Source organism: Spironucleus salmonicida, chromosome 1 (assembly GCF_000497125.1).
Source record: "Spironucleus salmonicida strain ATCC 50377 chromosome 1, whole genome shotgun sequence".
NCBI classification, from domain to species: Eukaryota; Fornicata; order Diplomonadida; family Hexamitidae; genus Spironucleus; species Spironucleus salmonicida.
Genome location: NC_090596.1, coordinates 635,274 through 648,414, shown reverse-complemented (window position 1 = coordinate 648,414; position 13,141 = coordinate 635,274). Strand labels below are relative to the sequence as shown.

The following is a 13,141-nucleotide window of genomic DNA, read 5'->3' as shown; positions in this document are numbered from 1 at the left end:
AGATCATAAATATTCTAATTCACACCACTCACTCGTCGAAGCTTGCCTCGTTCGCCCACTCCAGCTGCTTGCGGTCAAACTCCGCTTCCAACTTCTCCAATGCCGTGCGATTTTGCTCTATAACTACCACTAGTGCATCTCCACCGCGGTACTGCACCTTCTCACGCACGACCTCCTTTGTTTCGACACTGAAGTTCTTTTCGACGAAGTTGCAGAAAACGAGGCAGTCAGCGAAAATTCGATCAGTGCGTTTCACCGTGCCCTGGTTGGTAAGCTTTAGCCGCTTTATGAGTTAGCGCTGAAAGTCACGTAGATTGTTGTCAAAGTCGTCCAGCGAGGCCGTTAGACGCATGTTGGTCTTGAAGGACTCCTGGACCTGCTGTACAGCAAGGTTGGTGTGAAAGTTGAAAATGTTAACAAAGCTGAGCTGCTTGTTGAGCACACGGTAGAGTAAATTAAATCGACGGCTCTGGCGCGTCACTTTCAGCTCATTTAACCGTTTCCACGTCGAGTTGAGCGTGATTTCGACCAGTTTTTGACGCAGGAAACGTCGGAATACAAGGTTCATAACGGTGAAATGCTCCTCGTTGAAAACGATCGAAAGTGGGAAGCTAACACGAAAGTTAAGCTGAAGTGAGTTAAGGATCTTGGGAACGCTATCAGGCGCCTGTGAACTCACTTTTCCGTAGTTAACGAGCTCGAAAATCTACAAAAAGCTCATTTCTGACGTCGAAATCGACACGTTCTCGATATTTTCGTCTAACTTCAGCGACGATGTTTACGCAGACAGCTGAAACAAGTTATTCAGCCGTATCAGATTCACTTGCGTCTTCGGCTTATCTAGCTCCGCCTGTGCGGTCTCCAAAAAGATTTGGTAGAGGTCAGATGGTGCGAAAAGGAAGAATTTGTTGATTGAGTGGAAAGTAGCAACCAGGTGATGCTCAGACTGCAAAGCCGTCAGGAGCAGCTACTGGCTCGCTTTTGCGTGCTGCTGAACGAACTGATATAACGGCGACGGGTTGTCCAAATTGATTTTTCGTACCAAATTAGCGCTTGTGAGCCCGTTCGAGGCGAGCTGCAGCAGCTAAGGCGTCTACGACTGGGCGACGTCCTGTCGGTGAACGTTCAACCGCTCTAAAATGTGTTAATTTCTGCCCAAAATGACGATTTCAGAGGCAATTGGATCCAGCAAATGCACTTGCTGACTACTTAGTTTGAAGTACTGGAAATCTGACGATTTCTCGACATTTTCGACCAAAAATTCCCCGTTTTTAGGAATTTTTCCACTGGAAATGAAGCCAAAAAGCAGATTTTCGGCATAAAATTTTAGCATTTCAAAGAGCAAATATGAAACAATTTTCTAGTGCGGGAGCCCAGCGTGGTCCTTATAGAACTCTTCCAAGTGCTGAATGAGCTGCGCACCTTGCTTGTTCGAGGCCGAAAGGACTAGTGACGAGAGGATTTGGTACGTGAAGTAAATTTGGGTGAGATTCTGATCTAATTCCAGCAAGATCTAGGCCGATTATTATATGCTAACGATGCTTTTGTCTAACGTTATCACGGCTTCGTAGAGCAAATTTCCGAATTTTCTGGTCATTTTAGATAGGTTTTGATCTTAATAGAGTTGAATATGCTTAATGACAGAATTTCGGTCAGAAATCGTCTAATTTATGATTTTCTAAATGGTCTGCTTCTGCTAAAAAGAGAGTGAATTTTCGATTTGGACGGAGCAATTTTGCTCGTTCGAGACGACGAAAAGCACGTCTGTTTGCTTGGCACCCAAAAGGATTTGACAGCACTCGCAGACGAGCTGGCGCTCCAAAACTAGCTCGTTTTGAGGCAGCTTGGGTGTGCTTTTAGGGACTGCAATAAAGGGTTATTGAAGGAGTGAAAAACTTAATTGTTTGTACCATTTTGGGAGGTCCGCCTCACGTAAGTTTTGGCGAATTTCTGCAGACAATTCTGGCCGATTTGGGTCGATCAGCGCGTCTGGAACTGCCGCAATAGATGGTATTGGTGGCTTATACTCCTGCAGTTTTGGCTACAGCTGGGCTATTTCTTCCTCGGCCGCTGCCTACTGCTGCTGCGTCTGGGCTTGCGTCTGAAGTTTCTTAATGTTCTTAAGGTCGAGCTGGAGCTGGTTTTCCATTATGAGCTTGGACGGGTTGATCGGCGAGGCAGGTGTCAAAAGTTATTATTATTTGCTTTGAGGAATATAATTTTTCTGAGTTACTGGAGATACAATTTATTTTTTCAACTCTTCCAAGCGTTTTTTGTAGTCTGAAGTTGTACTTTGCGCGTCAGGCTTGTATTTATTAAGATATTATGCGTATTTTGACAAGATTGGAGCGTCAGACATTTGTTTGTAAAGGGAAAATTTTAGATTAAACTCTATATAATATCAATACATTCTTTTTCATATTTTTAACTATTTAACTTTATATAATATTAATAACTACGACAAAACCACTCCACATTTCCGCACTATCACTTCCGCAAAAATGCCTCCAAAATCGGCCAAGGGAAAGAAGGGCAAGAAGGCAAAGGTGCCCGAAGGCACGATCGACTACACAGCACAAATCGAGCAGCTAAACACGCAGCTTTCGCAGACCAAATTAGACCTCCGCAGAGAGCAGGAGGAGCGCAATTTCTTTTAGCTGGAACGCGATAAAATCGCTTCTCTATACGAGGTGCAGTCGTAAACGTCCTCAAACCTGAAGAACACGGCATCCGCGCTGCAGCGCGAGCTAGAGGAGGCCACATCGTCGCACGCGGTCGCGGTGCGCGTCTACCAGCAGAAAATCAAGGACGTGCTCTACCAGAACCAGAACACGACATCCTCTCTCAAGAACTCAGCGGAGCAGTCCCTGCGCGCCGAGGAGGACTTCTACAGGACGCGCGAGAACGAGCTCCTGCGCGAAATTGACGCCCTGAAGCTGACGCTGAAAGAGCAAAATCTGTCCTCCCAGGACACTTTGAGGGCCCAGAAAGATCGGTCCGCTCGTTCGTTATCGCTTTCCAGAGAAGAATATGAGCAGAAATTGTGGTCTTCGCTGAAAGAATTTGAATTCAAATTGCAATTTTCACTCCAAGAAAGCGAAATCCGCAGAAAGGCCGAAATCAGCGAAATCGAAAACGCTAAAAACAACCAAATCGACCAGCTGATCAAGCAGCACGAGAAGAACTTCGCGAAGATGAAGGAGTACTACCAGCAGATCACGGGGTCGAATTTGGAGCTCATCAAGAACTTGAAGGACGAGGTCGAGGAGATGAAGAAGCGCCAGGTCGCGAACGAGCAGCTCATGTTCGAAATCGCGCAGGAGAACAGGAGGCTGACGCAGCCCTTGTAGAACGCGCTAGCAGAGGTCGAGCAGCTCAGGAAGGAGCTGGACGAGAAGAAGAAGCTGAACGAGGAGTTGGCGAAGGACTCCTCAAAGGCGTAGAAAATGGAGTTTTTGAACAGCCAGATGCAGTGGGAGAACGATCAGCTGAAAATCGCACTCAGGGACACGGCGCGCGAGAGGGACGAGCTGAGGGCGCGATTTGAGGCCGCCGTTAGCGACGTTGCGCAGCGCAGCGCATTCAGGCAGAACGTGCTCGAAAGGCGAATCGTTGGGCTGCAGCAGGAGCTCGAGAACAAGGCTGCCACGTTGGGCGAGGTAATGGCAGCCGCAAATTTGGACGGTGCGGTCGCCCAGAGCGTCAGCAACCAGCTTGACAACGTTTTGGAGGGCAAAAATAGAAATATCCGAGAGCTTTCGTTCGAGCTGGCGAGGGTAATGCGGCTTTATAACGAGGCTCTGAGGGTGTTCAGGAGCAAGATGACTGCTGCCGGTGTCGACTGCGGCGATATGGACGGATTCAGGCCGTTTGAGGTCAGGGACGACCTGTGAAAGGATTTTCACTTCACTTTAAAATGCAAAAATGCACAGATTTCTTTTCTACAGAAAATCCTCCACTAGATGGATATAAAGAGCATGTTACGTTTTTGCAGTATCTACCAACTATCCCAATCGATATCTAATTATCGTTATTTTCCCTGCTGTAAAAACGTCCAAAAACATCACTAGAATGCCGCGCATTTTCTTAAATTATATACCTCCTTAAAACCACAAATGAGAATTTATTGGAAAAAGCCCTAAAATTCAATAGAAGGTGTTCTACTGCGGATTTCTCTGAAATCTCCATTACTGTTGATTTGGTTCCGTTTCGCGATTAAAAGTCTCTTTTTTCTGCTGTAATTTTATAATTATTAGCGACCCAAAAGTCGCTTTAAGTTGGAGTAGAGCTTTATCGCGAAGCAATAAGTGAAGCTAAAAAGACGATTTCTGGGAGAACAATTATTGATTAGATTAAATTTAATTTAGCTACATTTTAAGTCTAGAATTAGAAGATTGATGATGCTAGAGGACTGTTATAAGAACTTACTACGCATAGTAAATAGGATAATGTTTAAAAGCGCAGTGTGGTTTGTTTGAAAATATTAGATTATCAAGGGTTTATTGCATATATGTCAAGAAAGCGTATTAAAAATGAAATACATACTAAAAATTAAGTATCAGCTGTTAAAATTGAAACAAATATTGATATTTAAAAGACAAAAGTACTACGTCCTGAAATATTCAGATAAACTTATAGGCCTAAACGTAAAATAAAAGTAATTGCAAAGGATGATAAAATGTTTAGTTTATAAGATATTGCAACTGATTTTGGATTTTCAAAAGAATAGATGAAGGCAATTTTATGCAAGAAACCAGAGTCCCCTATGAAGTAATCTTTTATCAACTAGAGCTTTAGTTTAGATGAAATGATCAACAATATATTTTAAGACGAACATATAGTATTAAAAAGTATTCCAAATACATTTGGATTTGGAAATGATGAGTAAAGTGTAGTGGGGGTTAAAAATGTTGAGTGTGTTTATAACGGTTAAGTTAACTGCCGTAGCGTTCGACGTAATCATTAAGAATCATTTTAGTAGGAGATTACTAAATTAATATCCTCTATTCACTAATGAAAACTCACTCAAATACTAACTAGGCATTTAGAAAAATTTTAATAGTGGAATAAAAATCTAAAACCTTGCATATATAAGATTATTTCTCAACTATTATATCAAATATTAAATCTCCTTATACAAATCCTAAAATAGGTTGAATTAGGACACTAATAGTTTATTAATAATCTGTTATATTTAAAAGTTCGATATTTAATTTCCCAATATCTTCTGATACTTAATATACACATCCACTAATTAATTCAAGGTTCATTTTGGAATAATTAAACCATATTTTTTATTCATCTAATGTGATAAACATTATAGGTTATTTTGCTAAAATGCTTGATATATATTAACTATAGATGATATTAAGACCATTAATATCTTTTTCTAATAGCGACTTTCCTAGTTTCTATTGTTCTTTTACTTGGCTAGATTCTATATATGTGATTTGATCTAACTAATGTATTGCATCATCTACTACGCAAATTATTTAATCTAGGCTTTTTGATATTAATATTCGTTTGTAATACTAAAATACGCTATCAATATTTTAATCTTGTTACATATTTCTTTATAGTGTAATTTATGCAGAAACCTTACCTATTCTATCTAAGTTTCCATAATTAGAATAAATAAATGAATTTTTATCTTAATTTTCACGCATAATATAGAATTTCAACTATTTATTTACAATTTTATAGCCGGCTAACTTTGTCATATTTTTGGTTCCTTCGATGACATCTATGTGCTATTAGATCTTTGCAAAATGATATCCATCATACACATAAAGACTAACTACATATGCTCCTGGTTTGGAAAATTATAATGTAAAATTAATATCATTTGATGTTGTTTAGGTTATATTTAAATCTTCCTTAAACTGTTTTTAAATAAGCAAATTATACTATAATTTTTTCAGTAAGATGGTAGACAATGCATTTTAACGAAATTCTTTATTTTAAATTATTAATTATAAATCTGTATTTTCTAAGGATAGAACGTCTAAGAATTTTTGAACATCATCAATATTTTTAGGAGAATCAAATTAAAAATACTTTGTTGAATCAAACTAAATATGTTAATTAAGATTAGAAGTTAACAAAATATTAGTTTATTCTTCTTTATCTAAAGTAAGTTTACCTTAATAATAATGATTTGTTTTAATAGTTTTAGGTAATTATAAACATAAGTTTGAAATTCGTTCAGATTTTAAAATAAACTTAATATCCACAGTAAATATAATTTATTAGCCATTAAGTGTGAGTTGTAACTGAGTAAAATGTTCATTTTCTTATAACTTAAACCTAAAAATAAGTATTGTATTATCATTAATAGAAAGCGGCATTTGTTATGTTATTTATAATTTCTAGTTTTCTGATATTAATAAGCTATTTGATACAATTGAATCAAAATATGCAGCCTTGTACTTTACTAATATAAGAATCTAAATATCATCACCTATTTTATATTATTAAGAAACTTTTTAATATTTACCATAAATTGCTTAATTCAAAACTAACTCATTTTTATCTATACAAAAACAACCATTAAAAAGTGTATTATCCAAGTTTAGTTGATTACACTCATTTTTATATAAATTTTTATTTCTGTAAGCATTAATTTCTAGGAATGGATTTATCTCTTCAATTTCTATATTTTATTGAATTTTTCTGATAGTATTCATTGCCCTATAAATTACAACAGCTCGACTACATGGAATCGCCTCTAATTAACTTTCCATAACAAAATCTTGATTAAAAGCAATTTCTTCAAAATTTTAGCTTATACCATTTTGTATAACACGATACTCAGAAATTTCTACCATTTATTTTCCTATCCACTTGCTAATTAATTATTTATTATTGAAATTTTTTGAAAGAGATTTTGCTTTTGCATTAATTCCAGCAATCTGTCTTGAAAATTATAAGCACTTTTCTCTATCTATTCCAACTGAGTTTCCTATTTAAATAGTAAGAATACTCTATTTAACATGTTCATTATCACTAATCCTAATTGTTCGTTTAATTAACTCATTGCACAAAGTATATGAGTTTTCATACATTTTTTATAAGAAATATATCTTGACTGAGTTATATAGTAATGATAAATTTCGTATACCAAACCTTTTATTATAATCATATGCTATCAAATAGCAATGTGCATTTTGAATACTATTTACATATTCAGAGTACATTATTTACCCACTTAAAATATTATTATAAATTTCATTATCTCTAGACTAAATAAACATCAATATTGTAATTCTTCTACATATTAGATTACCAGTATCTTGAGCTAGCAAAAGTAACTATTAACTGAATTGGCAGTGCTTAATCCTATTAAGTCTTTCTAGTGCAAAAACTAAGTATTTTGAACTCTGGATTAGTTTAAAGTAATCAGACGCTTGAGTTTAAAGATTCAGTAAGTATAAATAGCTACCAGTTTTTAAGCGAAATTCATCATTGTTTGCTGATGAAAATAATTTTCTTTAGTTAGCAATTTTTGAAGTCGATAGTAGTGATTATTAAATCTTATCTAATACAATTGGTGCAATTTTTTATTGAAATTATAGTAGGAATGATGAGAACTACGGATTATCAAGCTTATTTTAGTCATCAACCATAAATATTTCTAAAAATTCATTAATAGCTTGTGGTGTAAATGGTAATCCAGAGCTTATTCTAATTAAAGTATTTTTAATATTTTAACTAGGTGGGGGTGTCCTTGGTCCAGGTAAAATCACTAGTATAACTTGTGAAGGCAAATTAGTAGGAATTTCTTCGTCAGAGGATATAAAATGAACTTAAGAAAATATTTCATCAGAATAATCATAATCTAAACCTCTGATATATGCGGCAAGTCCATTAACCGAAGCAGACTTTTTAAATATATTCTCAAATGTTTAATTTAATTAAGGTTGAATAGTATGGTAATGAGGTGATGGGATCTCAGAACTTAAAGGCAAATACCTAAAACTAACATGTTCAATAAATGCTTTTTCTTACTTGCCTTATGAATTTATAAATGATAAAGGGAAATTTACTAAAGTAGGAGGTAGCATTGAAAGAGATTTAAAAAGTGATGTTCTATGATAATTTTACAATAAATTTTATAAATTTTCAGATAGTGTGTAATGAACTAATGGTCTCTTGATATATTTAAGGATTGCATCTATTTAATTCATTGTTTATTATATTCTTAATATTATTATCTAATATATTATAATTGATAAAATATTATAAAATATTTGAATAATGTAAAGTATTAGAATCATTTATTATTCTTCTATTTCTAACTTTCCACCAATCTTACGACTTCCTCCCAAATATCAATAGCTTTGCTTTTTGTGACACCCATCGCACTTATTTACTTGTAAACATCCATTATTACATCATAGCTTCCATTAACATTTAAAGCGTTGAAAAGCTCACATGCAGACCATGCTATCCAAGTTTCTGGAACTTGTGGACTTAACAGAGTAGATAAACTTGAACTCATTCTAGCCTCAGACACATTGCCCATTGCTAGTTATATTATTGAATATAATGCCCATGCTGGACCAAACCCTGACCAATTATCTAAAAATGACTTGCATGCCATAGCAGCTGATTAAATTTATTTATAAGTCTCTTTTAATTGATCTTAAACTTATTCTGCTTATTTAATATTCGTATGCTGAGAAACTAAGCTTTATTGTTTTGATACCAGTTATTGCTATCTAGTTGGAGAGTCTCTAACTAACCCTTCTTGTTAGTTTTATATAATTTATTTTCTCATTGCTTAGAATTCGTCAACAGTAACACTAACATTATAATCTTGATTAGTTTTAAGGTTGATCTTCTTCTATTTTTTCTTAGAAGCTTCAACTTCAGTTCTAGCAGATTATTAAACCGAATCTAAAACATCAAATTCACCAGAATTAATCATATTTATTAATGTTTCTTATGAATTTCTATCATTCGCAATTGATTAATCTTATAAAAATGCAGTCGCTGTCATAGGCAATTAATCTTTCTTAACTTTTCTTATATTGATAAAGTCTATTGGTAAGTAAATTTACTTAATATGATCAGTTATACCAACACAGGATATAAAACATGTCATTAAACCATAACCAAAACTTGCATCAAAAAATCCTATCTCTCCTATATTAGTACTTCCTTTATTAAAGTCATCAAAATCACCTTTAGATTTATTTTAAGCATAATATGCTTAAAATGTATTTTTATTGATTTCTTCTAGTAAGGCTAAAATGTCAACGAAAGTATTGTAAATTTTTACATTTTCTCCATTTCTTTTTTGAACATATGCTTCTAAGAAAGATTTTGAACGAAGTAAATTATATTAAGGCGAGTTCTTCATCTTCTAGTATAAAATTCCACCTTATTATTTTACTAAATCAGTATATTCAATAACAGAATTGTAATTCTTACTGAAAAATAATTAACGGATAACAACTAAGTGAACTCTTTAATGCATAGTTTACACAAAACTATAATCTGTTTTGATTTATTAGATAAATACTTACGCTTCTTCATATGCCATTTTACTTATTGTTTATTCACCTCTTAAACATAACCACTCGCTTAGATTAATTAATGCCGTTGCTTTCGAATAGTAAATACGATCTTAATCTTCGATATTTAGTTTATCACCAGGAATACATTTGTTTAATAAATAATCCATATACTCCTCGTCAGTAGTAAATGCTATCCTTGTTGGTAAAATATGCTAAATTTGAGGCATTTACTGACAAATATGTTCTTAAATTGCCATTAGTTAATTATACGATACGTGCTTTTCCATAGGCTTTTTAGTATCAATTCCTTATTGAATTGACTATACTTTTGGTAATAGATTTACATATGTGGGAGCTTATTAAGTTTATTTTTAGTTACAAGCTGTTCCAGCTCTATAGCTACTTTGACTGCTAGCAATAAATCTATCTTCCTCTTATTTATCAATAAGATCTTATAAAATACCTCTAAATTCCATCTAATGTGTTTGATATAATTTATTGACTGCATTTTAAATACTAATATCTATTTATTTAACACTTATTAAGTTTTTCTTCCACAATATGTATAAAAACGACATAATTATCCAAATTCCTGGCTTATTAAGTCTAAGATCAATATCTTTATTATTTGCTTCATAAATAGTCATCTGTCTTCTTTTACCAGCCTCATCATTGTAAATAACTAAGTCTGAATAACAAATAAGATTGAATCTTTCATGCTATGTCATTTAAAAATACGGGAACCCCATATTTTCTAAAATACTAGATATATCTTACTTTGTATATTTATAACTTTACAACTTAGATAATATGTCCATTTTGCTATCTGTACTTTTCCAAACATTTTTCTTAACTAATAAACCATTGTAAATAATATTTAAACTAAAGTCATCATCATCCTCAATAATGTTTTTTAGTAATTATAAGCTTTCGTGTTCATTAACTTCACAACATTTGTTTTATTGAGTTTATTCTTAAACAAATTCCCCTAATCGTTTTTCACGTTAGCTAGATGTTGTCATATTTGCTGTTAAAGGTTTATCCTCCTCGTCAGTTATTTCTCCTGAACAGTTAACAAATTTATCCTTTTAATCTGCTAATATTGTCAAAAAGCGCTCAGTTTTGATCCAAGCCAAACTCAACATGGCCACTGAACTGGGTATAAATGCCTAAAATTCTGGAGTTGAATTCATTGTAATAACGATCGAGGTAGGTTACTTTAGATATTAATTTATCCTAGACTAATCTTCAACTGCCTAAATTTCATGTGGTTATGACATCAGAAATCCACAATACACTAAAAGTTAAATAAATAGTCTGAAATCCTTACATGAGAACGCACTAATTGGGTTTTTAGCTAAAATTGAAATTAGTGCTTAAAAAGAATACTCCATGTATTAAGCATCATAAGTTGAGATTAACTAAATGATCTAGTTCAACTGAGGGCCTAAAATTACGCGAGTATCCTAATTTTCCATCACCAGCTCATCCTGCTAGCTCGATGCCAGCGAATCTATCTCTACTTGAGAGCTAATATTCGAAAGTATTTAGGGCGATTTCAGCCCCGTGGGCTTAATTTGCGCAAAGTGCGCAATCGGCTTAATTTTGCTCGCGAAACTGTTCAATTTCGACACCTAGTGCTCCAAAATGATCTGAATTTCAGCGATGAGCCCCTTGAGGCTCGAAAAGCCCTGCTACGCCAAATCGAGAATCTGCGGCTCGATGATGCGCACAATCGACTCCAGAAAGCCCTCTCCCTGCACGATCTCCTGGAACTCCCCCATGCTCAGCTGGTCCTGGATTTCAAGCCGCGCCTTCGCGGTTTCCTGCGTGAATTTTCCCTGAATGCCGCGCAGCGCCAGCTGCTTGCGCCTGACGATCCTGTCGACCTCCAGCGCCTCCTTGCAAGAGAGCGACTGCAGCATCGAGCTCGTTGGCTTCTGCGCCAGGACGTAGCGCTCCGCCAGGCTCTGCAGAAGCGAAATCATGTGCTTTTTGAGCTGTGCGGAAGGTTTCAGCTCGATGGCGTGAAACGCCAGTGGAGCGCTTTTCGGGGTCAAAACTGGCGCGTTTCCTGCTAGTTTTCGGCTGAAGTCTCCTACGAGCGAAATCGGCTTTTGCGCACTCGCCAGGAAGCGCGTGCTAGGGATGTGTGGTGGGGAAGTGCCAGCGCCGAGAACGACGATGAAATTGAGCTTCAGGAGCTACTTTATAAGCGTTTTCGCTGTATTTTGATTCTCGCAATTCGCGCCATAGCCCGCTAGCAGCTTTCGCACGAATTCGTTGTCCTTGCCAACGCAGCTGAGGCCCTCAATCGCCGTTTTCTGCAGCTGCTCGACGAGAAAATTCGCCCCTACGAGGCGGTTTCGGAGTGTGTAGTTGGGAGAATTGTCAGAATATACGGCCTCTGTTGTCTTGCCTTTGGACGGTTTGGTGTCTGTGGGCTGCGCGGTCAGCTTTTCGATTTTTAGCGGAATCGCGTGAATTTTGAGATCCAGCGGGCAGGGGAAGTCCAGGACGTTCAGAAGGTAATTTTTCTTTGTGGGGTCCTTGATTTCGGCTCCAGAAAGCTCAAAAACTAGGGCGTATTCCATTAGATCTATGTCAAAGGGTGCGTCCATCAGTGAGGTCTGATACAGCTGTGCACGCGTGAAATCGTTAATTTTGGTATTATTTACAGGGCCGATGGTTTCAAGTGGTACTGGGCTGTCTTTCAGTTGTTTGAATTTTGAACATTCCGGCTGAGATAGCATTTGGAGCTTTTTCAGAAGGTTAAATTTTGGGTAAAAAATTGCGTGAATGTTGTCAAAATTTACCTAGTTTGACAGATTTGGAATACAATAAATTTAATTAAGAGGCCTATTTGATATATAAAATAGTTCAAAAGCTTCAGATGTGCCGAGATCAAACGCTTATATAGCGTTGCAAGTATAATTCGCCAATTACTAATGAGATTCGAAAAACGAGAAGTTATTAGTGTTTTATAGCTCTGAATATGCTTAAATATCATTAATTGACAGCTAAGTACGTTATTGTAACTACAATTTATTTATGTCTAGTTTTTCATTGGTTTCTACCTCAAATTATTAAAATCTATATACATCATTATCAACCACCAAATCACACGCCCATGAGCATGTAGGCATGCTAAGAAAATTCATAGCAGTTAAACTAAATGTCGCGATATTGTTTATGGTTATAGTTGACTAAAAATCAATTTAAAGTATGAGAGAAATATTCTAGGAAAATTATAAATTAACATTAGTAACACGTTATTATTATGGATTTTTAAAAAACACTAGAAGATCAATGTATTAAGAATCGATAGGTGTAAAAACAATCTCTTATGTCTTTTTTTAAGCTATAGTTTGTTACATGATTAGATCAATATATATTCTTTAATTGATCAATACAGTGACTAATGTATTTAAATCTGTTTTATTATGCTTAAAAAGTGAATTTTATTCATTAAATACTACTAACAAATCTTCTTCTGAAATAATAATTTATGCTCCTTATTCTTATAGTAGTACATGCTTATCTAGAACCGATGCTGTAAATTGTATGGGACCATCAGGGATGCCGTTAATTTCAACTATTGATAATTTAACTTACATTTG

General features: G+C 35.5%; 5 protein-coding genes across 5 annotated transcripts; 2 read left to right on the top strand and 3 right to left on the bottom strand. All coding sequences in view use genetic code 6, as the record gives it.

Annotated features, from left to right (window-relative positions):
• Window positions 1-28: 28 nt before the first annotated feature.
• SS50377_20356 (putative Spc97 / Spc98 family protein) lies at window positions 29-2,359 on the bottom strand (the record flags this gene model as incomplete). Its single annotated transcript, XM_067904299.1, has 1 exon — window positions 29-2,359. The coding sequence occupies one exon, from the start codon at window positions 2,357-2,359 to the stop codon at window positions 29-31; it is 2,331 nt and encodes a 776-aa protein (XP_067767781.1).
• A 142-nt stretch (window positions 2,360-2,501) lies between these two features.
• On the top strand, window positions 2,502-3,893 carry SS50377_20355 (Dynein regulatory complex; the record flags this gene model as incomplete). Its single annotated transcript, XM_067904298.1, has 1 exon — window positions 2,502-3,893. The coding sequence occupies one exon, from the start codon at window positions 2,502-2,504 to the stop codon at window positions 3,891-3,893; it is 1,392 nt and encodes a 463-aa protein (XP_067767780.1).
• Window positions 3,894-3,916: 23 nt separating this feature from the next.
• SS50377_20354 (uncharacterized protein) lies at window positions 3,917-5,017 on the top strand (the record flags this gene model as incomplete). Its single annotated transcript, XM_067904297.1, has 1 exon — window positions 3,917-5,017. One exon carries the CDS (start codon window positions 3,917-3,919, stop codon window positions 5,015-5,017), a length of 1,101 nt encoding a protein of 366 aa, XP_067767779.1.
• A 4-nt stretch (window positions 5,018-5,021) lies between these two features.
• Window positions 5,022-8,186, bottom strand: SS50377_20353 (uncharacterized protein; the record flags this gene model as incomplete). The annotated part of the gene is made up of 1 exon (XM_067904296.1): window positions 5,022-8,186. The coding sequence occupies one exon, from the start codon at window positions 8,184-8,186 to the stop codon at window positions 5,022-5,024; it is 3,165 nt and encodes a 1,054-aa protein (XP_067767778.1).
• Window positions 8,187-8,272: 86 nt separating this feature from the next.
• Window positions 8,273-13,138, bottom strand: SS50377_20352 (uncharacterized protein; the record flags this gene model as incomplete). Its single annotated transcript, XM_067904295.1, has 1 exon — window positions 8,273-13,138. One exon carries the CDS (start codon window positions 13,136-13,138, stop codon window positions 8,273-8,275), a length of 4,866 nt encoding a protein of 1,621 aa, XP_067767777.1.
• Between the last annotated feature and the right edge of the window lie 3 nt (window positions 13,139-13,141).